Source organism: Falco punctatus (genome assembly GCF_963210335.1).
Source record: "Falco punctatus genome assembly, chromosome: 12".
Lineage (NCBI taxonomy): Eukaryota > Metazoa > Chordata > Aves > Falconiformes > Falconidae > Falco > Falco punctatus.
In genome coordinates, this window is record NC_137592.1 from 31,203,955 (window position 1) to 31,230,647 (window position 26,693).

The following is a 26,693-nucleotide window of genomic DNA, read 5'->3' on the forward strand; positions in this document are numbered from 1 at the left end:
AAAGTAAGGGCTTTGTTTGATTTCTCAAAGTCTGAATAAAGGTATTTATTTTCAGAGAACTATCCCCCAGCCCTTAGAAAAACCTGTGCTTCCCGGGAAGCAGGGAAAGGATTTCCTCTGTTGGTCCTTAATTCAGGAACACAGTGAATCCCATTAACTCCAGGACAGCTGGATGAGGGCATTTAAGCGAACACTTGGATTTCTTTTCCAGCATAAAGATAGGGCTTTGATTTAAGACAATAGAGAACAATACACAGTGGGCTCCATCTGAGCAAAACCTGCATGAATATGAGCCAGGTAAACTTTCCTGGGCTCAATTCATATATCAGAAAAAGGAATCTAGACCTCCCTGCTCTCACTGGAGGTGTGAAATTAAATGTCTCTTTTCTCAGAGGGAAACAGGGAAAGAAAAAAACCAAAACCACCAACCAAATGAATCACAGAACAGAACTCTGCTTGAAAACAGTGAAAATAAATCAGCAGTGAATGGATTAGCTTCAGATCAGACTGCCCAGAGCAGCCTGATCTGGAACAGCAGAGCACTCGGGGCTTGTGTTTTTTAAATTAGTTTTAATAAATAGAATCAATAGCTCAAATTATTAAGAAGGACAAAAGCACAGATCAAATCGATCAAGGCTGTAGCTTATCGTTATAAGCCAAGGGGTGTCTTCTCGTGTCTGAACGAGATAAGGTGGCACAAGAATCCACTTGCAGCTTTTCAGTATCTCTCCCAGAACAGCTGTACATGGAGTTGGATACAGAGCCTGAAAATGCTCCTGGGTATCCAAACGCAAACACAGCTTCCCTTTCTTTTCCTGCCCCAGAAGGGAAAAAAATAAATTAATATTTAAATCAGGAAACGTATTCTTTGCCCTGAAGATGAATGTAGGAATTTACAGGGAGGACAGTACTATAAATGGACAAACAAGCACAAAGTATCCTGCATTATATATAGGATTTAATGCTCAAGTGAAGACATTCTTGGTCAAATCACTGGAAAAGTGTTTTTCCACATATTAGGTTAGGAAAGGGCATGGGAGAGCATCCAGGAGTTCTCTCTACTCCAGAGTCATTCAAGGATTATCCGGTGGAGGGGAGTGAGGGGGATGTCATTAACTGCAGTCAGGTTTTTGGCAGTGGGAGGGGGCATTTGTACACAGGCACCTTATTTTCCTCTTTGTGGTTTGGGTTGGTTTTTTGGTTGTTTTTTTTCTTCTTTTTTTTTTTATTCCCTCCCAAAGGGCACACAAAGGGCTTCACCTGGGCACACAGCTGCATTGGTGCTCACAGCAAGAGCTGGTCTCCAGCTCCATCACGACAACAGAAGGGTACAGCGCACAGCCGTGCCTGCTACCCCACACGCCACCTACATGCCTCCTTACTTGGGGTGATAGGGGGATGATCCTACCTCAGATGAGCTTGTTTTGATTAATAGCTGCCTCTTCCCGCAAAAACAAAACCCAGAAAAAGCATATTGCAGCTCCAAATGTCTTTTCCAGTCTTAGTTGAGCCACAGATCACCAGCCCTGGGTCTGAATTAGAGGGCTTGTACTGTTCATCCCCAGGACATCACCATAAACTCCCCTTTTGTCCCAGGGGTTTTATCCCAAACACTCCAAGCACCCACTCTGGAGCACAAGTGCTGCAGAGGAAACTAAAACACTTTAAAAAAAAATAAAATTCCCCTCCTCCAATAAAACTTTCTTGTCAAAATTAAGCCAAGTACAAACTATGAGCCCTGAATATATTTCATCAAACACTGTACAACTGTAGAAGCTTTTGGCACCCCACATGGCACGCTAAAGGTGTGAGAACAACGCATGACACTGATAACCTCTGCTAACTCTGATCCATCCGCAGGTAGAAAAACTGGCATCAGTTACGTGGGCTTTGTGCCCCCGTATAACACATAACAATCTTTTTCATTGTTGTGGCTGAGTTATAGATAAACAGCAAAAGGGGAATAATAATCTTATAATAATAGAATATATGACAGATATACTACTGAAAGTCATTCACCTGCTCCAGTGATGAGCATGGTTCAAAGACTATCAGGAATAGCCTTCCATCTTGCTAATAAATATTCAGACGCTTTTTAATCTTCAAGGACACGCTATCGAACATCTGACAAAATTCAGCGTAGATCCATAAGTGGGTTTTAGTACATTTCAATCAGAAGTAGATTTCATAATCTTTTGTAGCAAACAGCGCCTTTGCCAGAAGATGTAGAACTTTCCTGGCCGAAGTACTCGGTGGTTAACTGCAAGTCCGACCAAATAAACAAGCTACCAATTATGATTCGAGTATAGCGTAAGTTATTTTCTATTCAGTGAGGAAGAATTGATTTTCCCAGCAGTGTCACTTTACACTATAATGATTATTGCACGTAAGACAACTTAAGAAAATGATGGAGAAACAAATTAGGTGGGCTGCAGATCATTGGCTTATCTTGACTGCCCACCTTGAAGAGAGACTTGGGGAAACATAATATACTGTACTGGATGTCAGGGTGCTTGAAACCTCCGCTCACCCTCCACCTCCTTGATATTTCATATTAAAATTTCAAAATAGAAATAAACATTTCCAGCAGGGATAAAGCATGAAGCAGCACATCTTGCCAGGCGAAGGACATTTGCTTAATTAAAAACAATGATAACTTGCTGTGACAGAAGATAATTAGAGAGGTATAAATTGTATAAGAACTTGACTTTGTCTAATGCTCTCATTTTATACGCACATCTATTCATGACTCATATGAGAAAAACATTGCTGTGGCTCCTTGGCTTCTGTTAGTTAACACTTCAGCACTGATGACCAAGTGCTAAAGCAATGCAGTGAAAGACGGGGGCCAATATTATGGCACAATCTAATGGGAATCAATAGGAATTCTTCCACTGATTTTTCAACATGTGTTGGATAGACCCTTCATTGCATGCATAAGCCTGCACAATGGGAACAGAGGTTAAGCAATCAGTGACGCACTGATAATCTTTTTGCGTAGAGATGGAATCGTCCCGATCAAAGCTTGTAATAAAGTAGTGAACTGGCCTCACATTCTTCTCTAGCGACATCCACAATCAGCCAATGTACTGTACATTGAGTGCTGCACATCTTATCTAGCTGATAGAATTTGCTGCAAGAGGCTTGGTTAACCATGTTTGGTTTTGCTATAAGGCCAGCAAAAGTGACAGTCAGCGTCACCACCAAACCTGAAATGTCATTGCAAAGTTTCATACATACCCTTCCAGAATCATTGTTTACCCTCAGATTCATTTCAAAGGTCTGCATCACTACTGTACATCACTCTAATTGCAGCTTCTTTGCAGCAGCTCCTATTTTTTTGCTCTGTTTTTACAGGGCAAAAGGTCTCTGAAGTTTTAAAGATGAGTCGGCCTTGCAAAAAATGAGAGAATACATGAATTTTGCAGTCGATTACTTTGTCGAGAAAATATGCCACTAATTTATACCGCTTGACCTGTTGGGTTTGATGTAGTGCTTGTTATTTCAGCCCTTTTGATTATTTCCTCTCGCTAGCCAACCACGTTTTTTTTTCTTTAATGTAACATCCATATCTATTCCTGCAAATAGATTGTTCAAAGACTAGGCATGATAGTGGTCATTCTCGCTCACTTTCGCAGATTAAGGCACGCTTTTGGCAATGACAAAATGAACATTTGCTCTGAGTTTTATGTAGTAAAGGATGTTTATTTCCTAGGGCTTTGTTAATAAGTCTGCAGCGTTTAAAAGGATATTTTATGCTGCTTTTGGCAAAAGTTGCAGTTTGTATAAGTGTTACTGTTACTATTATTCACCAAAACAGTATTTAGAACCCATATAATGACTTACAGAAGAGGAAATAGCATGCAATGAAAGTATGGAAGCCACAAACAACATATTGTCTGCCTTTGTGTATGCTTTTTCATTTTCCTACCTCCTTCACCCAAGGGTAATCCTATGAAACAGGCAGATGTTTCAGCTGATTATCCCTTTATCTGGCAGAAGTAGCCTCTGACACAGTGAGCATTGCTATTTCAGCATCGAGAGAGCAGGGAATGGTTACCAATTGGTTTGACACTTTTTTTCCAGAAAGTATTTTCCATCATCACCTCTTCAATAAGATCAACAGAAGGGAAGAACACTCAGATGACCATACCAGCCAAGAATAACTTAGAAGCATACCGTTAGGCAGGCTAGCAAAGGAAGAATCATCACTGGGTTCTGTTAGCGCAGCTGCTGACATACAGATTCTGATGCTGGAAAGCAACTTTCCAACTGGGGGAACTCCTATACTTGATGGTGTAGGTGAAATTTAGACCTCTGTATAGTCTAGGGGCACCTTTTTCCTTCTTTGGAATGTTTTAAGGAAAGCAGTTGACATCACATTGAAGATTAAGGCTTCTGGGACTTGTGGGCTTCTAGGATTGAGAGTCAACCCATGTCAGTTGAGTTCAGACTAACAAAACCCTGAGTGTTTCTACACAACATAGGCTGAAGCCCAAAACTGTTCATAAAAGGAAGATACTAGCATAAAGTGCTTTATAGAAATGTATAAATTCCTTTGTGTGATGAACATCATAAAGATGTACTGTAGCTGGCAAGTCAGGCGCTGCTAATAAAAATAGCAGCCTGCCACCCCTCCAAAGTAGAGGTTAACAAGCTTTCTGAGGAATGCAGAAAATCTTCGAGGAGAAGCAAGCAGGAGCTTCTGAAGCACCCTCTGCCTCATTTGCTATTCTAGCTGATAACCACTGCTATGTGCACGCAGCCTGGAGGACGCTGAACAGATGAATCTACACCTAGAACCAAGGCCACCTCTTGGCAGCCTGACATGGAAGAGGAAAAAAAAAATAATAATGAAGCCTTTCAAAGCCTTGAACAAAGAGCCAGTCTCTCTGTTTTCTAGTGCCACTGGAGAATTTCTTTCAGGCAACATTCACACCTCCAATTGACAAAAAAAACTTGCAAAACCAGGGCTGTAGACCAGCACCAGCTATGAAAGTACAAGGCTGTCTGCACCAGACCAGGGCACCCTCAAGGGCAAGCACTCCTCCACGGGTGCCTTGTGGAGACTCACACCTCCGTGTCCAGCCTGCACAGCGCTCCTGTGAAACCCTGGATGGACCTGCTCCAACTTCTAGGGTAAAGTGCTCAAAACCCAACACGATTCTGGGGGTGCGTGCCCCTGCAGTACACTCAGCTGCACTGGTATAACACGGTGACATGTACAGAAACGAGGGAAACAAAGTAATACTGTTTGCTACACAAATACCGTATATAAACAAATAATCCTGTAGATTCATCACTCGTATTTATGAAAGGCTTTAGTGAAGGAGACATATACAGATAGTATAAAATCATAAAAAGGTGAAAACTTTGCAAGCAGTGCTCCCTAGGCAGCCCTCCTGACCGCAGCAGAGCACACAGCTGGCCATAATTGAAGTGCCCACCAGAATCTCCACATCAGCTGTCTTTAAATTACTGACTGTAACACTCCTGTGAGATGCTGCTCTTCTAATGCAGTGAAACTGCCACAAGAAAAGGGCAAAAATGAAGAAAGTGGAAAAGGTGATGATGCAGAGGCACTATGTAAGTAAAAATATATTTGAGGGGAAAAATCCCTGAAACTGTATGCATCGCTTGAACACTAAAAACTAATATAGCTATGGCTTTGTACTGCCTTATACAAAGGATTTGAGAAATAGTTATTAGAAAGGAATATGAATGTGCAAAAGGTAATTTTATTTTTGTTTTTTTTGAACAAAGATATCTATCGCCATAGAAGTACAGTCTGGTGAATATGGCCCTGAAGGAAGGGGCTATAGCCCAGCTAAACTACGGGTTTGTTACGTTGTACTCCTGGGAAATGCCTTGTCCTTTACAACCTATAACTCTGCTGTTTCTATAACAGATAAAATTATGTTTATACACTTACTAGGAATATTGGGAAGTCTGTTGGTATTTTTAGAAAACTTTGCAAGAAAAAGAAAATAGAAAACTTTCCTAAGAAAATCTCATCATTTCCATATGGCCCATTAAAACAAGATCTCCCCTAATAATTTTAAATAAATTTAAACAGTTGGTTACCTATTTCATTTGTGCTTTCAACACCCGTTTTATTTTTCCCTAGAGTGGTTTCCCGTCTACCGCAGCAGCACTGAGTCCTGAACCTGCAGATCCGTACAGATGGGCAGTTTCACACCTGTGATCTGTCCCACTGGAAAGCAGCGGAGCTGCTTGGGCAAGCAATTAGGATGTGTGAGAATGCCGGTGGAATCCAGCCCTAGATCTTCTTGTAGGGTTTTCCCTCACAGGGGCCACTAAAGCCGATTTCAAAGGACTGAAGAATGAGGTCTGGGCTTCATCTGCCATGGCAACAATATACTGCAGATAGGAAATTACAACTCCTGGGATTCGGATACAGTGAGTATTTCCCCAAACCAGTAATTCCACCTAGAGAGAGCTGTTCTGCCGGGGCATTTCTTGTTCTGTTGTCATTTTCTGACAGACTGCACTTCTTTTACAACTCTCCACTTGAAAAAAAAAATAAATAAAAGGAAAGAAAAGCAAAAATTTCTATAGCAGCTCTGTTGGCCAAAGAAAACTTTGGGGACAAGGCAGGGTTTTTTTAGCATCAGCCCACTGTCCTCCCACAGCAGGGGGGCTTATAGCTCCTCTTATACCTTGCTTATTCAGAGATTTCTGTATGTCTATAAATATTCCTGCTGAGAGACTGGACTTAAAGGAAAGACACTTCAGAATTAATTGCTTCCCAGTTGTTAACAGGAAGGAAAAAATGGATTTGGCTGGTCTGTGCTCCTTTCTTGCAGCTGCAGAGAGACTGGAGATGCCGGAGAAGGCAGCAGAGCCAGTGCTTCCACTGCTGGATACTGATCTGCGTTCTCACCCCGGTGAGCATCCATGACTCTCACAGACACGAGTGTTTCCCATTGAATAGGATGCCCTTTCACAAAGGCTCTCTCCTCAAAAGTGCTTGTTGGGCTGATAAAGGCAGCAGTCTAATATATTTTATATCATGTGATGGGGCATGTGAAAAAAGGAATCAAAGCTTATCCTGAAGTTAGCACTGAAATCCAAACCTCTCGAAGCCAGGGGTGGGCAAGAATGTTACACAAGGATCATTTCTAAGCACAAGGCATAGCACAGACTGTAAAACCATTCAAAGGCTTTCAGCAGGTGTGTACAGAAAACCATTATAATCCTTAGGCTGCCAATGCAACAATCCTTTTCAGGGAAGAAAACCACCCCCAAGTAACTCCGTATCTCTTCTTCCCATCCCATGTTCCTGGTTTTGGGAAAAAAGCACAGGTAGACAGGCCCTCCTTCTGTTGCTGCTCTCTCCCACCTGAGCCTTGGCTATATTACCAGTTACAGCTATATATATGTGCTACTGTTTTCCGCTCTCATGTTCTTTGCCCAGAGTCAAACTGGTAGAGGAAGAGGTTAAACACCCAGACAGCCTGTGCACATGCACACACGTGTGCACGCACCCTATACCCCAAAAACAGATCCCACCAAAGCAAAGAAGGGAAAGGGAGGGGAGGTTGCTTTATCAATATCCCACTGCATCCCACAGTTTTATGTTCAAGTCATAAATACAGGACGCCAGAAACTGTCCTCAGAAAACAAGCACCACTTTCTTTTCCAGTCTTCACAAAGTCAACCCAGCTTTTCATTGCACCCTACAATCTCAAATTAATAAATTATATAAATCAATCAATCAATCTGCTGACCATCATTTGAAAGTATATTCCCTCCTTGCTTCACTCTCAAACAAAAGAATCAAACATTGAGAACTTAGAAGCTTTGCCCACTGCATGTTTATGAATGCAGTGGTTTTGGAAAACCACTGAAGACTCACAGTTTTCTTACAAATAAATATTTACAAATTAATTCTGATTAACTGACTGTATCTGGACAAGAATTCATATCCAAAAGTACATCTTTGTATTTGCTATGGGGAAATTTTATGTCAGTAGGACCATTACCAGAGCAACGCCCCATAGCTGTTCACAAAAGAGGATTTCCAGGCAAATATGCTAAAATGCTGACTAGTAACCGCATTCCAGAGTAGATAAGAGAGCAGGCAGATGTAAAAGCTTCAGCCTGCAGCTTACCCAGTGGGTATATGTTTAAAATTGAGGCTGCCCTGTCTATAGCAAGTTCTGAATATGCTACAGTCAAGGATACAGCATTGTTTAGCTAGTCCAGGCAGAGACAGAGGCTCAGAAAGCTTATAGAAAACAGAGACAGGTTCATTTGAGCTGGGTTGAAGGCTATTTTCATTTCACTCAGAAACATATCTCCCTCTGCATATTATAGCAGTCTGTAAATTATCCTTTAGCTAACCAGGAGCAAATGCATCTCAGTGGCTTGATAAGGTACTGGGAGATAAGAAGCATCCATACCTTCCAGGCTGAGGTCCTGAAATACCTAAGCATATTAGGAGGAAAATATTAAGCAAAAGCAAACAAATCATAATCTTTCCTGATCCTAGACCCTGCAAAAATCAAGGAAGCTGCACCTGAGTAAAGACAGAAATTGGGCTCCTTATTACAGTGTACGGAAGACAATTAGAAAAAAATAATTTTCTATACTCTGATATGAAATCCAGGCTTGACTCTGACCTATAATTTGAAATAAGCTTAATTTAACGACTTAAATTTCATTGCTAGTAAGAGTGGTCCAATCAAACTACAGGCAGAGTGTGAAATAATTTACAGGTTTTGTCTGAAAAGGTCAAGATCTTAAACAAAGAAAAGTGCCTTTGCCTATTAAAGTGCTTGCCCCTTGCTGTGTAAAACTAATAGACTTCTATGAAAAATAATGCCTCTTTTGTGCCCAAAGTATCTTGTTTACCAACACTCACACATTAATTACCAATCAGTGGCTGCCAAAATGGACAACACGCAGCTGATAGAGGTCCTCATCACCAGACACTGAAAATGAACTTAGTTCTTTCCACTGAAGTTAATGAAGCTATGACAATTTAAATTAGCTGTGAACCTGCCCCAATTATCTTTTAGCTTGCCTGCACAAGGACACTCGGGAAAGTTAAGCAGAACTAACTAAAATGCCATCAGGTTAGAAGAGAGTGAGGCACATTGACCTTTGCATGGATTTCTTTCGCTCCTCAGGTGTCTAACAGGTTTGTTTATTTGTCTCTGGTCGATAATTCGGTTTGGCTCTGCAGGCGCCCCTCCTGCACGCACACCGGCGGCAGCTCGCGCGGCCACCCCCTTTGGGATGCACAGTCGCTTGGCACCTCTCTGCTGAGCGACTATTCTCTGTTCTGGTGGCACTGCCTGTCCACCCTCCCACCCTCGTTAAGCTCTCTACATACCCTGTATTCTCAGTGACACCCAAACCTGACGAGACCCTCCTTGGCACCTGAAAGAAACCCCTGAGCTGCACAGCGGACTTTCTCCTGCTGGCTTATCGGGTGATATCACGTGCATTTTGTGCATGATACTCTTCCAGAGGAATTCAATGTGGAGATTTGAAAGACACCTTCCACTGGAGATCTCTTCGTGACACCTCAGAAACACTGATAGGAAGATCAAGCATTTGAGAAGCCTTTCATTTATTTATGTATTTTTTAAAGAGGCATGGCCTGGGTTTTGAGGCAGAAAAGCTTTATTCTTCAGCTCTGCAATGCAGATATGCCTTTGCTAAGGGCCAGATTCAGAAAATGATTAACTCAAATTCCCAAGCTATCATTCATAAACCCGAGTGAGATGCTCAGCATCTCCACAGACAAATGCAGATACAGGGATAACAGATGAGTTGTCCCAGCTTGGCGGTGGCTCTTACAGTAGAGCAGCTCGTACCCTGCTGGGTCAGGGCAGGAGGGGCACCCCCCACACCTTTCTGCATCCCCGTCTGTATAAATACCCTGACCTCCCTATGTAAGGGATTGGGTGGCAACTCAGCGGAGACAGAAACACACAAGCACTTTAATGTCTTTCAAATTCATAAAAGCACCCTTCAAAACTTTTCACTAGAGCTCTGACTATGCTCTGCTTTCCCAGCTAGTGATGGTCACCTTTGGCTAACAGTAAGATTCCCTGTGCCAAAGTGTCTTGGCTTCCCTGGTGGGATGAAGGATGAAGTTAATACATTCTAACATTAGAAAAGAGAAGGCAACAAAATCTAAAATACAGCATTTTAATTCTGTGCACTAAAAACTGATGAGTTGTGAGAAGCTGTAGTAAGGGGAGTAAAGGAAGCTAGGAAATCATCCGTAAAGTTGAAGAGTTTAGCGTGGCATCCCATTCAGAGCAAAGGAAATTAACTGCTGCCTGACACCAGTGAATTCATGACTCCAGAAATCTGTTTTGTGATTCACATTCTTGTTGGAGAAGTAAAAGATAGCCCTCCGTCCTACTTTGCAATGCCCCCTAGGGTTATCAGCTTCTTCATTTTAACCACATATTAGTTTAAAACTACTTATTTCTAATCTTACTGGGGCTTCTGTCTTTTGCTGTGCCTCTGTGCTAAACCTGGGTATTTACCAGCTCGCATCTCATGAATAACATTACTGTCAAACTCACCTAGGTTATAATTACGTGAAACAAGATTTGAATGGGGAGACACCAAAGATGAAGATACATATTCTTGTCTTGAATATGGTAACACCTACAAATGACTAGCTTAATCTTCCAAACACTTGAGAAAAACATTGATGATAAACTCATTCAATAGGCATGCTTTGATTCCTATTGCTGATATATATAAACTGAAGCAGAATACACTTAAAATGTCTAACACAGACTTCATTTCAGGACACAGAGCTGATCAGCCCCAGGAATGATTTTGCCTGGTATCAGACGTGTGGGGACGGCATACGGGCCCTCTGGTTTTTGCCTGTGTGTGAGACAGGCTGCTGGAAGAGCCAGAACTTGTCCATCGGTGGAATCTCTCTGTAGCTGACCCCAGAAAAGGGCATCAGCTGGCAGAGACCTCAGCATAGACCTCCTAATGCTTCAGGCAAACGACATCAAGTCTTGGCTTTCACTCTGTTTCCCTGCAAAAAGCGTAGTGATTTAACAAGTCGCAGACTTGCCATTAAATTTCAAGTGGATGTGCTTTCATTTCAAGGAGACCTCAGATACACATGCACACATCTATACACCTTCAGGCTGGATCACACATCTTGCACAGGTGCATCAAGCTGCAGTCATTCTAAGTAAGGTGAAAGTCGTGTATGTGTTTACTGCCACAGCACCATGAGTAAGCCAGCAGAGAGTACAACACTGCAAAGCAACTCCTATTGTGTGCAGCATACCTCCTCTTATTGCAAAGCTCCTGAAGCTCTGGAAACTGGATGTTTCTATAGAGATATATGCTTGGTAGTTTATACCAGCTGAGGCTCTGTCCTGCAAAGTTTATTATCCTTTATTGCCACTTCCTTCCTTTTCTTTCTTCTCTCTTGTGCTCTGCCTATTTCTTTTTATCCTCCCAATGAAAATGTCAAATACAGAATCCAGGACAAGCATTGGACCACACCACCGATATATATATATAGCCAGTGATCGTACTGCAGCCTCTATAGCTTTTTGCTTCAAAGTACCAGCTGATCATAAATTCAGGAAGAGAAGAAATTAGCACTAACTGCAGATTTTCTTCTACCCTAACAGAAGCAAAGCTGTTTTAAATAATAAAAAAACCCAAACAAACACAAAAGCTTTAGATGGCAAGTAAGATGTTCTCAATATGCTCTGCTGCACAAATATTCCCATCCCCTTCTGCTAATACGTGGGTTTATTGATTAACTGTATGATTAACCAGCATAACACAGGGACGTGAAAGCTTCATGGGTCTTCATTTCATTAGCTTGCTTTATCCTCGCTACACACTGTCTGTCTTAGATTAAGCTCAGTCCACCAGTACAAACACCTGTGCATGAACTGTAATTGTTTGCAGGTTTCAATGTAATTTCAACTTTAAGTGCGAAAGCATAAAAAAAATTCCTAATTGCAGCTGTCAGTAACAGCGTTGTAGCTACTGTTCACGTAATTTTCAGCTTGTTGCAGGGAAGCACATCTGACTCAGTACAGAACAAAGAACTTGCTATTTCAAGGCAGCCAGTGTTTTAGTGGTCAGACATCTACTCAGCCTTGACTTGATAGTCTAAAATAAATATCCTTGTACAAAAACACCTATGCAGAGAGCAAGTAAAAAACCCCACTGTTTTTCATTTGCAGATGCTTAGGAGGAAATGCTTTATATAACACACCTCTAAATGGCTCTGACAACGGCGACACTGGCTAGCGAAGCCAGAGAATGGTTTTTAAAATACAAAACACCACATGATCAAGCCTGGGCCTTGTTTATTTTACCTGCAGTCTCCTCTTAGCGCTTTGACAGATGTGTGCCAAATGATGGACTGTCTCTGTTGTCAATTATTTGTCACCTCAGTTGTTCCTTTCTAAAACTGGCTCCACTCTCCCATTGAAGCCTCTGGAACACTAACACATTAGACAACTCCTTTTAATTAGTTGAGTCACACCCCCAAGTTTGCAAGCTTTCTTTGAGGAGCTTCTATTCCCAAGAGATGTTTCTTATATTGCCTCCCTAGTGTAAAAACAGGCAGAAGGAACGGACTGGTCAACATCTACATGCTACTGTTGGCTGCTGCACTTCCATGGCGGCTAAGGAGGGCTAAAATCAAGGGAGCAAAGTTCTGGAGCAGGAGGAAATCAGGAAAGTAACTGAGTTGGAGGCAGTTTGCCTTTATAATGAATACAACATGACCAAATTTGATTTCCCGATACCTTTTTATCACCAGCATTAGTTTCAGGATGCAGGTAAAATGCTGGTATTAACACTTGTCTCACAACACTCTGCAGGACTGCAAGCAGAATTGGACCAAGCAGCCTTTTTGACCTCCCTTCTTAAATTGCCTTCTACTGTTGCTTTACTTTGTTGAATCAGATATATCGCCTATTGCCCAGGTGGTTGCAGCTAGCTGCTGGGGCAGGGCTCCCTATTTCCCTGGGATACTGCAAGAGCAATTTCAAGCACTGCTGAGATGAGAAAGCCAAAAGCAAGGAAGGGTGTTGTAACACAATGAGTAAGCTTTTCCCAGAATTTGTAGTTGTATTCTCAGCTGATATTCATATGTTTCTGCTTAAAGCAGTTTGCTAAATCTTAGGAAGGATCTCTTCCATTCTGAGAACAAGTTATTTTGGTTTGCGTTACTTTTTCAAATCAAGACACCTCTAATGCCTAAATGAAATCTTAGTACTAAGGATGGACTACAAAGCTTGACACTGGGTTTTAAAACTGCTTTAAATCTTCAAGGTGTAAACTGCCCTAGCTGACTACTGAGTTGCTCCCCACCTCTCTCTGCGAGGCTATTAATAGCACTTTGGCGCAGATGAACCTCCATCTCCCACCTGAACTTTCAGCCTCTGGTTTCTCATGTATTACTTCTAGAGAGCTGTAAGTCAGGGCCACCTACATTTCTCACAGGCATTTTGGTATCTATAAAAAAAATGCCCAAAGTTCTTCTGTCCAACTCCTCTTCCAGGCAAAGATTTTAAAGCAAAACAGCTAACGACCACAGTCTCCCCTGCAAACACTCGGAGCATGCCACCTGCACAGCGCTTGCAAATCTGCAAGTGGTGACAAACAGACCAAGCTGTAACCACCCTCTCCTGAGATTTTGGCCTGTAAGTGAAAAAGTAGAGGTGGTAGCAAGAACAGTAATGAAAATCCGTGGTTTCTTATCCCTGCTCTGCTCCCATGTGATAAACGCAAACTGAAATCCCTCACCTGAGAGGCTGCCAGTCCTCCCCTTTGCAACACCCTTGCTGAAGCAGATGCTAATCCAACCAGGAGTAAAACCCTAGCTCTTGTACCATGCTGCAGAGCTCATGTTTGCTGCAGAGCGTAAGCTCTTACTGTTGAGAAAGCAAGCACAAAGAAACCCATCACAGCAGCAGTGGTCAACCCTCAAAAAATATATATTAAAACATCAAAAAATTATTAAATAATCCATGGCAAAAAGCAGAGATAATGGATGTTAAGGGCTATTTTTCACCTTTATCCTGAGTTTTCCTACCAAGTAACAGAGCTGGCTGCCACATGCCACTGTCCTGACTTAAGAAACAGCTGTAGCGGAACAGAAACACACAGCAACAGGGGAAGTGCTTGAGGCTTATCAGGCTCCTGTTATCTCTCCAAAGCTTTCACTGGCATGTTATTCAACAGCTAAAAGGCACTAGGGAAAGACTCTAGGATAGCTTAGGAAAGCTATCAAGACCACATAAGAGAAGGTGAAGAGCTCTAAGTGTACTAAAGAACGCCCCCTCCTTTACATCAAATGAAAATAGACTGCACCCCGCACTCCCAGGATGACCTCTTAAGTGAAAAAAGTACCTTGCAGGAGCTGTACCTGGCAAAAAGAAGTCTCTGCTTGTGTCCTGTGCAGGGTCCTTAGACACCATGGCCATCTACCCTCAAGTTGCTACACTGATTTAAAAACCCTTTCAACTCACTGAGGCTTATTGAAGAAACACAAAGCAAGCTTTTTCTGTTACCAAGAGTCCATTTGCAACAGCACCTGGAGCAGTAAAGTCTGGTTTAGTCACCCGAATCACCCCACCGGGCACTCAGTGGAGAGATGCATAGGAAGGCACCTTTCCAGAGTTCACCTTTGACCCTGAAGGAAAAAATCTAAGGTTTACCTGCCACTTAATAGCTCTTCACCTAATGTAACATGGCTTAGTAACACCAACATTTGATACTTTCAGAGCAACTCTACATCCTTTCCATGGGCAAAGTTTTAAGCCATGCTGAAATCAGTCCTAGGGCCATACTGATTGAATGGGACCAGAATTACCTCCTGAGGAACAAAAAGTTGGTGTAAGCAAGAAGACAGTCAAGTCAAGAGATTCTAACTCCAAGGTTTGTGCAACACTGCCAGGAGAAAGGATTCTTTTGCCGTTTTCGGTTGCAGTAACGTTGCAGGCTGCCTGTTTCAGAGAGTACGCACTTGTGCTGAGGAACCCACAAATTAGCATCCTCAACAAACCCTTGAGAAGTTAACAAGGATCAGCTGTGAACAAATCCCATTTGACTAACAGGTGCTTTTTTGGCAATATAAAACTACTTCTTTGCAGAAACAATTGTAAAATGTTCTTGCTTAATCCCTAGAAGGCAGACCTTAACTGTGTAATCTAAAGAAACAATCAAAGCAAAATTAAACAAAATTAACAGTATATGCCTGGAGCACAGTTCACTCAGAATTTAGATGACCTAAATCACAGATGGATTATTTTTCCCTCTAGTTGTGAGAATGATTTAAACTTTTACTGACCTTCTGTGGTTAATTCAGACATTTTTCTCAAGTTTTCACTGCAGTCTACTTATTCAGTGAGCATAACAGCTCCTCCTTCTGAACAAAACAAAACTTCTGCCCTAAGAAAACTGTGGGATAGTCACCATGGATATATTGTGGCATGTAAAGTCAGGGTAAGGGTATATTTTTCTAACTAGTGACATTTCATTCTTTATCATATCCTCCCTCCAAACTTGCCGCTGTATACTAATCAAAGGGTTTATGCAGGACTACTCCTAGTTATGAACTAAAGCAGAAACATGTCAGACAGTCGTGGGTGCAGGCAAGAGGTGATATAATTTGCTTTAAAAAAAATAAAAAGTAAACAATCTCTTGCACAGTTACATACTTACCATTGCATAAGCTCATTTGATTGCCCATGCTACTAACACAGAAAATAGCTGTCATACAGTATTGCTCACGTTACTTTATGGAAAACAAAGAGAAGTTTTAAGACAGATAAAACCCTTCCTCGAGTAATGCAATACGATTTCTTTACATGGTTCACTCTCTCCAACAGCAGTCGTTCTGCTCCTCTGATAGAGGAGGCTCGCTCCCTGAATGTTTATCAGAGCCCTTTCCGTAATGCCTTTGTGATTTCCAAAAGAAAACATTAAGTTGCTTCTTGGCAAACAAGTGCAAAGCTTTGGAAAGCTCCCGCAGTACAAACACAAACACTCCTCATCAAGTTGTTTGGGGCAGACAAGTTGCACTACGCGTTTCGGCAACGCTAAAGCAAGCTGTAAAGGAAGCTTAGACTTTATGCTTCAAATTACAGTCACAGCACCAAGGAAGCTTGTTTAAAATTTAGTCTGCGCTTTGCATTATAACATACCATATCTTTTCTTAACAGATATCTTAAAATGAGTGTGATCACAGTAACAGCGAGGAGCTCCAAGATGTAATTAAGCGAGCGTCGGAGGAGGGGTTGTGCTTTCCAAACAGCTGGAGTAAGTCTCCCGAGTGACTCCCTACGAACCCGACCCTTGGCTTGCCAAGCAGCAGCTTGTTTTGAGAGCCAGCAGCAAGGCTGCTGATCACAACCGTTCCCTCTTCCTACTTACAGCTCGGTGGTGTTGGCAGGGATGTCCTGGGGAACCTGGACCACCTTGCTTTCCTGACAAACGAAGACCCTGCCTACGCAGCAGCAGGCGCGGTGCTGACATCCTGAGCAGCCCACCAGGAAAACCAGCAGACAGGCGAGGACTGGAGACATCTCTGCCTTCACATCTGTGCCCGTCTCCTTCACCTCAAAGGGAGGAGTGCAGAGATCTCCCAGCCCAACTCCCTGAATGGAAGATCCGCCCCAAAAGCTGGGATGAACCACGTGGCTCTTGGGGGATGACTTCTCAGGAAGTTTCGGGTCATAGCCCCATATCCTGTGTGGCCTTAGGGCAGGGATGGATTTGCCATGACAAAAGTGTTCTGTATTTAAAGTGGCTTTGAAGTCACAGCCCCCATCTGGACTAACCAGGGTGCTTTTGGCCCACTGGGTACCTGCACTGGGAAAAGGTCCTTCCTTCTCAGGTACACTGTTCTGCATGTCTTGTTTAGTAAGACCAAGGGACAACAAAGCACTTTTACCTTCTACAGCCCAGGCACTTTTGTCCCTGAAGGAGAGGCACTATTTATGCTCCCCTTCACGGATTCAAGAACCCCTGCTTTTGTGTTGCTCCTAGGCAAAAGAAATGTGTTATATTTTTATAGGGTATATAGCCTATTTGATAGGTTAAAGGCTATACAGTCCTAAAGCCAGAGCTAAATAACATGACTTTATTTTCAGCTGTGAATATTCCTCATGCACTTGCTAATTCATCTCTTTTCTTTGGCACATTTATAGGAACCCAGACAGGAGAAAATGCCACAATCCCAACAGTCCCTGTGGACTGGTAAACTAATTACATCACCTGAAAAAAACCCCAAAATATACAGAATGACTGACTGTGACACAACAGGAGGAAAACAGCTTCAAGAATGTCATCATGATGTCTAGACCTTGAATCCCATCTTCTAGTCCTTATTTGTTTTGTTTATTTTTTGACTGACCTAAAATATCTTTCTTGTTACACATATTAACTTTTGAGGAAGGGCTCTTGCAAACTCTTTCCTTTCACTAAGCCATGCTGCACCAGTTGTCTACAAGACAACTGGAATGAGAATTTTCAGATAAAAAGGTAGGGATTTTTGTTGGTGGCTATTTTTATGCAGTGTTTTTTGGTTTGTTGTTTTGTTTGGGTGGGTTTTTTTTTTCTTTTAAAATGTAAATAGCTGTTTCAAACACACCAAGCTTTTAAATCACATGCATTTTAAGTGTCTGCTGGAGCTGGATTGCCATGGGTCATCCTGCTGAACTTGACTCACCATCAATCTTCCACATGGCTCAGAAGGATTTAAGTTTTGTTAAAAGCAGCTGTATGTTGTTTTCCCATGTTTTTTAATTGTTTGGATTTTTTTTTTCTTCTCCCATAATCAAAAAGCATAAACAAATGTGATGGGACACAGGACAGAAACTTTTCTTTGCAGTGTGCTGGCCAAAAGATTCCACCATTCTCACCTTTAAAACAAATCTCAAAATGCTGATGTTTCTGAGAGTTGCTAATTATGGTCTTTAAAACTAATTCAACCAATTCTTGAAGTTACCCTAAGTGTTACCCTAATTTTACCAAATATAAAAAAATAATTTTACCAAATATATAAAAATATTTGTTATTTTTCCCTCGCTCATTTAAGCCTACTCAAGATGAGAACAGTCATATTAATACACAAAACATTAGGACATTTTCTAACAATGGCAGGCTTGCAGTGAATTTTACGTGTTCATTTAGCTGGTTGTGTAAAACAGAGTGTAAAAAAGCGTGTGGTATCTAAATCAGTTTCATGAGAATGCCAGTGACTACCAGAAAAAAGTATTTTAAAACATTAGTCACTTTTTCCTCATATCTATATATATAGTACACACACACACATATATATATCTGTCTGCCCGCTTGCCTCTCTTTCTCTCCTCTTTCTTTGAATAGTCTTAGACTTACAAGATTTTCTCAAATGATTACAACCTTTAGTTTCCTTCATACTCAATGGATGAAAACTGCACAAGTCCATCCTAAAACAAATTCCCACTTAGTAAAAATCTGCTGTAGCCCACTGCAAGTTGATCTAGCCAGACACTTCAGGACTGAAACAAGGGCCAGGAGGACAATTCATTTGAGGCTCTTCTGGTTTTGTCTTTTCAATAGCAAGTCTCTAGTTTCTACAGCTGTAGACTGAAAGTAGGCTAAAAAACCCAACCCCAACAACAAACAAACCCTCAAAAAGGAAGAGGTGAAGCCCAAGGAATATATAGGGCACAAGAACATTTGGTTATGAATGAATGTAAGCCATATCTCTTCATCCTGAAATGCATCAATATAAATGGTCGTGTTATACTGATGAAATGGATAGTAATATTTATGACATAGTTTAAAAAGTGGTAACATTCTCTGCATGTCAAAATAATTCGCACTGATATGAAGACATTGCAGTTTGATTAACTTTGGGTTTCATATATCAAAAGAAAAAATTTGTTTCAGAACATAGTAATAATTCTTCTATACGCAAAAGTCAGGAGATTAAAAAATATCACTAGGGCTACAAGAGATCTCTCCAATTATTAGTGTCTTTCGAAGCTCTACCAAGCGTGCTTTATTTTAACACAAGTAGTAAAACAGATGTTTTAAAACATCAGGTCAGGCCCAGCAGCAAATCATGAGCCAAATGAAGAAAAACTGAAGGGAGGTTGGCTCCTCATTTTCATTTGGTGAGACCATTTTGTCAGCACAGTACACATTGCTCCACTTCCATTTACAACAGTTAAGAGTGAGTGGTGATTATTAAATAATAATAAAACAACCCCTAAACCCCCAAGATTGTCTTGAAATACTGTGGAAATAAGATTTTAAGGGAAATACCCAGTTATCATTAAATTCGATAAAATCAGACTAATATGCAAAACATTTCAGTCATATGGGAGCAAGCACTAATTCAGGATCACACTAAAACAATCTGAGGATAAATGAAGTTTCAGAAGGATTTCCGAGGTGTTTTATACATACAATCCAAGGTCTTGAAGAGTAGACTCTAGTGGTTATTAGTTTTTTGAACTGGGAATCTCTCCTGATTTCTGTTCAGGACTGTCAAATGACAGACAGACACATCACTTATGGTCCCTGGATGGATTAATCAGCTGATGAGCCTCTCTCTACCAGTTCAGGAGCACAACTGTCTCCTCTCAGGAAAAAAATCCATGTAAAGGAGGGGGGAAAAAAATGTCATGATACTTCCTGGTCTCTTTCTGGGGATATTGCACTCACAAGTCCTTCTTGAGCACCAGGTTGCAGCTACAACCGTGCCCGAAAACTCAAAGGACCTGTTGCAGGGGATCCAGGACAGATACTTAGAGACAGTCATAAACATGCCCCTCATCTTTGTGCCACCACACAGTTTCATACTTTTTCCTCAGTAGCTTCTTTGAAGCAATGTGGGGGGAAAACTCATGCCTCCACTGACCTGCCCCAAGTACGCGCTGTGCCGCTTTCAGAGCCTCCTGTGCCAGGAGCAAGGACCTGTCTCATGGAGATGGCTGGCTGTGGTGGCCTGGCGTTGAGATACATGCTGTGAAAAGCGTGAACGCAGAGATGATGGTGCTTTGAGATATTTACAAGAGCCTTATCTTTACATCCATTGCAGAAGAACCATTCTCCAGCTGGCAAATTGGTCTTGAGAGTGTAAACTGTTTTCCCAAGTAAGGAAACAGAAATTTTCCCCAAATTGAAGTGCTGTAGCAACAGCCATGCAATTAAGTGGATTATGACAGAAACGCAACAATGATATTATAGATTATGAAATTAGATGGCTTCTGGGATAGACAGTTAATTCAAGGTTATATGGTCACCAGGGGATCTTTTTAAAGACAGTAATAAAGGGGCCTGGTTGATAAGATTGACCTCTCGAATTAACATTGGTCTAATTCTGCAAGCACTGAGCTAGTGGAACTGGAGGGTTTTGCAGACCCCATCCTCGGACCAAGCAGCGATGCCTGTCCCGGGCCATGCTGTTGCCTGGATGGGTGAGGGTACAGTGGGAAGTAACACAAACCACCCCAGCTGCCTTCCTCTCGCCCTCACTGGACGTGCTCCAAATATACTGAAATGACTCTAAGTCCTTCCACCGTGGTGCAGACATGGTTGGCTCAGCATCTAAATCCAGCTGTCAGAGGCATGGGAACAGCTCTTTCTCATAAGGTGGGAAGCTTACTGGGTGTTGGAGTGCATCAGCCTATAGGCAAGCACGTTTGCAGCAGTGTCTGGTTGCGTTCCTCGCTTTTGAAACACAACATGACAACTATTTAAGTAAATACTCTTTCTGCTGATGTTTCCCAGCCTCAGAACAGAATTTTATTCCTGAATGCCACTGTAACACTGTTTAACCATAAGTGCTCTATACAATTGTGTAGGCAAATAAATGGCCTGTATGAACAGATGACACACAAACCACAGCCAAAATAAAGTTTATTCTTCAAAGAGTGGAGATTTCTCACTCTTTTGATGATTTCCAGCACATAGATTCTCCCCTATGGGTTTGCAGGCAGCAATAGCATCTATTGTCCCGACCACCATACTATGATCAGGAAAAGGTGTTTTCTATCCAGAAAAGCAGCTTGTAACATGAGATGCAAATGATCAGCACCTTAATAAGAGGGAATTTGACACATCATTGATTTACCTTTTGCCAGTGACCAACATGGGTTTTAAAACAACATATCACCGAGGCAAACAGACCATTTGCCTGCTAAAAATATAGCAGTTTAGGCTGCTTTCCAGAAATAGTCTTTCTGAACACGTTTCTTTTTTTTTTTTTTTTAAGCTTCATCTTTTCACACGCATGGGGGTTATTTTTAAATACATCAGAATGGTCAGACTTTATCTGTGTCCTCAGTGTTGTGAGCATAAAACATTAAAAAAAGCCTAATAAAAACAGTAGTGTATTGCTCTCTCAGCATGCAATCTTAAATCAGAAAAAAAAAAAGAAAAAAAAAAAAAAAAAAAAAAAAAAAAAAAAAAAAAAAAAGAGTGAAATGGGCAGTAAATTAGCCACCAGAGGGAGTGCATTCACTCGAGAAGGGGAAGCACACGGGTTTGAGGAAAGGATTAGAAATTGTGGATTGCACTCATGCAGATTTCCTGTGACGGGCTTTTGACTTCAGAGCTTGGCCGTGATTAGTTTCCCTGTGTCTAACGCAGCGATAACCACCCGCACTGTGCCTCTGGCTTCCCTCCTGTTATCCACCCCCCCTCCTTAAAAACCTAATTAGCATCCGATGTCAAGGGCCCTGCCTATCTGTTTGACTAGGGAAGGACACTCCCCAGTGTGGAAGGGACCTCAGACACTTCTAATGTTTTTGCTGATGCTTCTTGTCGGTGAGCACGTGCTTGTGTTATGATCTAGGGGAGCAGGGGCATGATGCCTGCCTTCATTTCACTCTGCTCCAATACTTCAGTGGCTTTGATGGCTGAGAAGCTCCCAGCCAGCCCTTCGTCTATATGATTTTTCAGAGGTAATCTGAGGATATAAGCACCTCATGTATTTTCAGACCACGGGAAACATATGCAAGAGACAACACTGCAGCGAACAGCCTTTGCCACCCCATCTAGTACTGCTCCCCAAGTTCAGGTCTGTTCATCCCCAGCTGATAATAAAAGACGCAGCCCATCTGCCAGGTTTCTATCACATGTCTGTAGAAGCACAGTTATAGAAGTACTTTTTCTTTGCACTGCCCATGAGTGGGTTTGACTAGACCAAGATAATGCACAAGAGACACCCAAGCCTGCCTAGAATCGCACTTTGCATCGTATATTCTTCCCTGATGCCTTTCCCAGCCAGCAAAGCATATCTGAAGGTCAGAGATGTGAAGCAAGAGAAACCTTGCCTAACTAGAGCCACGTAGACCTGCCTACAGACAGCAGTAACCTTACATTGCTCACATAAGCACCAGTAGAACCTCATGAAATCCAACAGGGACGAATGCAAAGCCCCATACCTGGAGAGAACAACCCCCCTGCAGCAACACGGGCTGAGCACGAGGTCTGCCAGTAGACTGAGAGAAGCAATTATTGCCCCTTACTCAGCACTTCTTAGACCACATAGACAGTGCCGCATCCAGTCTAGGATGCTTAATAGGAAAAAGACATCATTTAACTAGTGGAAGTTCAGGGAAGACCACCAAGATGGTCAGAGCAGAAGCTCTTGACCTGGGAGCTGAGGCTGCAAGACCAGGGCTTGTTCAGCCTGGGGCAGGGGTGGTCTGTAGGGACCAGGCAGCAGTCCCCAGTGCCTATGAAGAGGTGACCAAGAGGCAGACACAGGCTCATTGCAGCAGTACAGGGTGGGAAAACAAGAGGCAACAGGCGTGAGTTGAAACAAGAGATGTTCAGACTGGCTGCAAGGAGATTATTTTTCACCTTGAGGACACTCAAGCCATGGCACAGCTTGCTAGAGAGGTCGTGCTCTCTCCTCCCATGGAGGGTTAAAAGACCAGACGGAATAAGCCCCTGAGCAAGCCAGTCTGACCTCACAGCTGACCTCACTTCGAGCAGGAGGTGGGACCAGAGACCGCTCCATGTCCCTTTTTCACCTGAATTCTTTTGTGATTCTACTTACGGCTCAGAAGAAAACCCCAAAACAAACCCCGCCTCCCTAAGATGTTTAAAATAGAGACTGACTATTCACGCTTTTCCTTAAACCTACACTGTCAGTTGCTTTTGAGCATGGTTACAATCCTCAGCTATTAGTCTTTAACCCATAAATAAGGGAGAAATGTTCGTCAGCATGAAAAAATAGGCTGGCAATGCTTGCTCTCCACCATGTCTGACTGAGCACATGAGCCTGCCACCCAGGAAGATAAGCAGTTCAGCAGTATATATATAAAATATAAACCTGAACTCCTCAATCACTGAAATTCAAGAGGCTGTTAAGACTTTCAAGTACAATTTATTACGAAATAAAATGAATTAAAGAAACTTTACCCTAACAATGCCTCCAAAACACGCCATGTAATTAGCAACTCCTGTTAAAGAAAGGGAACAGCCTGGCAGAGCATACATGAGGAATTTCAAGGACTGAATTACTGAGAGATCTCCAAGGAGAAATCTTGTTTAACTCCTCTAGTACTTAAAACCTGCCCGTAGACAGTGCTAGCAACTGGCTGTTTGGCCAGAGCAACTAAATGAAATTCGTTCAGATTGGATGAGCATTTCAGGCATTGAAATACAGTAAAGAGGTCTGAAATGGAAATATCTTTACAGCACACCACAGGTCACAACTTTCTACTTTATTTTCAAGATACTCTGCAATGTGTAAAACTATATCTTTTCTTTTCTTGACCTCATACAGCTTAGGAGAAACCATCCCTGCATGAGAAAAGGAAAAGCTCAGCCCTGATTGATACATGAAAGACACTAAATACCCTTCCGGGAAATTAATTTTGTTCTGACACTTAATAAGAAAAAAAAAAAAAGAAGACAGGTAAGAATGACAAATTAACATTTGTTAAGGCCTCTAAAGAAGATGCAAATGACTAACTAATCCCTGTAGCAGACTGAAGAAAACAGGGGAAAAAAAAAAGCATTGTGCAATTAGTGTACGTTATTAATATTGATAAAGGAAGGCTAAAAAAAGTGGCTCAATTACTTTGCAAGAGTTACAGTGTGTTGTGTACTTCTTACCTTCATGACAGGTAGGCTAAATAAGCTGCCTGAGGTGATAATTAGGAGCCAAACAGTCACCAAGTCTTTTTTTAACACTATACAGTGAGAATGAACATTGCACCTATGTTTTAAAACATTCCTAGAAGGTCATCCAAGGTTTTTCCTCTTCTTCCTGAAGCTTTTACACCAAATTAAAAAAAAAAAATATATATTTTACCGCATTCAGTGACTAATGTGGAGCTACATTAAAACTTAAATATTGATCTGATCTCTGTATCCATTTTCCTCTTCCACTTTTCCCTGCTCTTCCCACTGGGACTTCTCAGCTGCTGCTGAACAGTACTGTTTTCCATAGACGGATACACTGAAGTTAATAAGATTATTTATGGAAAAAGTTTCTGCCAAACATGACTAAAAAATTTAGATTCTGCCCTTTAGCATATAGAACGGTGAAAAACGACACATGCACTTCAATGTAAGCAAACGAGCATTGAAAGGGAAGCTGGGCATGCCTAAGTCTCTATGCAGCTGGAGCCCTGGCAAAATAAAAAAGGAACAGCTTCCAGTTGCTTCAGCAAGCTCGTATTGGTGCTAGAAGACTGTTCAGTGATAGATTCCTCCTTGGAATAGTTTTCCTTTAACACTTTTCCTGCTAGGAAGCAGGTTACTGCCCAGGAGGTGACAGAGAGGAGCCTCCAATTCCCAGTCTGCTGACAAGTGCTCCCAGAACACAGGGAGCAGGTCGGTCCCTGCTCTTTGCAAAAGGAGGAGAAGAATAAGGTCCTACCATTGCTCTTAAGGTAAAGAAAAAACCGGCAGGTAGACTAATGAGTTTCTGCCGATGATGAAAAAGGAGCTTCTCCATCTCTCTCAGGAACTTTATGGTTCTCATTACTGAGTTACCAAAGATTCTCAGAATTCTAATGCCCATTTTTGTCTCCACGCCTGTAGCACAGGAAGACCTCTAGCATCATTTTACAGACGATGCTGGTTAAGTGTCAGGGAATCTAACGGCACATCCACAGCCTGCGGGTGGGTGGATCCATCAGGGTGCAGAGCTGAGATCCCCAGGGGCAGATCCCAGGGAGGTGCAGGGCTGAGCCCAACACACATAGCCCCAGTGATGTGCCTCAGCCAGGAAGCCGGGCTTCATGGCCCCACACTGCAAACACACATGCGGGACCTCTGACCTCCCCCTGGCCAAACCAGAGCTGCTTTTGGCATCTGTGCATCCAGCTGTGACCTGGCAATGGAGAGCCCACGCTGCTGCCTGCCCCCTGGGAGCTCACTGGCATCCACTGGGGGAAGCCTGGAGAAGGACAGAGATACTCTGAGGTTTCCCCTCACATCCTCGTCATCACCTCAACTTTCCCCATTCTCTAAAACTGTATCACACCTACACATTTACTACCATTTTCCTTATCCTTCTGACTCACACGACATAGTTTAGCATGATATAACTTATCAACAAGTGACACATCCCAACGTGCTAGAACGGTCTGAAATGAAGAAACCAAATACCTTTTGGACTAGAGCTGACACTCCTGGCACACCGGCACACCCTGCCCATGGAAGGCTGCAAGGCTCTTTCACAACCACCCTTCTTTGCTGTTTTTAAGATGTCCTGCAAAGGCAAAGCACAATCTGTTAAGTGCTGCTAAAACAAGTGATGAAGACCACACCCTGGATAATTATTGCTAGTCCAGGTGAAGCTCAAAAGGCCTGGAGACCAAAATTGCTCACAGGTGAGGTTTTGTATCCTGTCTCTTAAAAAAAGTGTCTGCATGGTATTTTACAAGCCTGTTCTGCATGTGCTCCAGGCTGAGCAGAAATGTCATTAGGACTCATTAGTTTCCACTCAGTGCTAACCGATCTTACTCATGCAACTCCTGACTGGCCTGGCATGTGGGTAAAGTGACCTTGCCCCTGGTTGCAAAATAACACGTGGTGTGCCCTTGGAGAGAGGGGGTTGAGCTGCCAGCCTCAGGGAGATTGCTGTTGCTTGTCTAAATAGAAAGCAAAAGAAAATTGCTTTGCACCCTCCCAAATCACAGCAGCTTTGGGAAGTGGAAAGAAGGCTCCTGGCCACATGTGGATGCCCTCTTACAGAACGCAGGAAGGCTGCACGTTTCCTTGCAGATTCCTCACCCCAGCATAATCTGTTAAACTCGGGTTTGCAGCGCTGCCCTCAGGAGCCGGTGGTACCTGTTTACCAGTCTGCCTGAGCCAAGCAGTTTCTATCTACTCAGGATATGGGGCTACTGTTGGGACCCATTTAAACTGTCCATCGCTTCCATGCATGGCAGTGTAACCATAAGGGTCAGTGAAAATTTGTTCCCAAACTGTTCTGACATTCACCAAACTCTCAAGGTTTTCTGTTTTCGTGCTGTCTCCCACAGCCTCTATAAACATCCCATCGTCGATGCAAAAAACATGGAGCAAACCTGATTCCAATAACAGATCCATTCAGTTGATGTTGATGCGCTTTTTATACCAGCTGAAGATGTGACAATGAAAGAAATGGAACAGTACCAATAGGATGCAGCAAACATTATGGAATATGAAAGGGATATAAGTGAGAAGGAGCC

General features: G+C 42.4%; 1 protein-coding gene across 2 annotated transcripts in view; it reads right to left on the minus strand.

Moving 5' to 3' along the window:
- The window catches only part of FSHR (follicle stimulating hormone receptor), a 109,281-nt gene extending 88,937 nt beyond the window's left edge, over positions 1-20,344 (minus strand). For both annotated transcript variants that reach the window (XM_080408145.1, XM_080408144.1), the window contains exon 1: positions 16,429-20,344. In XM_080408145.1, the coding sequence (XP_080264271.1) occupies positions 16,429-16,907 (479 nt within the window). In that variant the 5' untranslated portion in view covers positions 16,908-20,344. The remainder of the gene's footprint in view (positions 1-16,428) is intronic.
- Between the last annotated feature and the right edge of the window lie 6,349 nt (positions 20,345-26,693).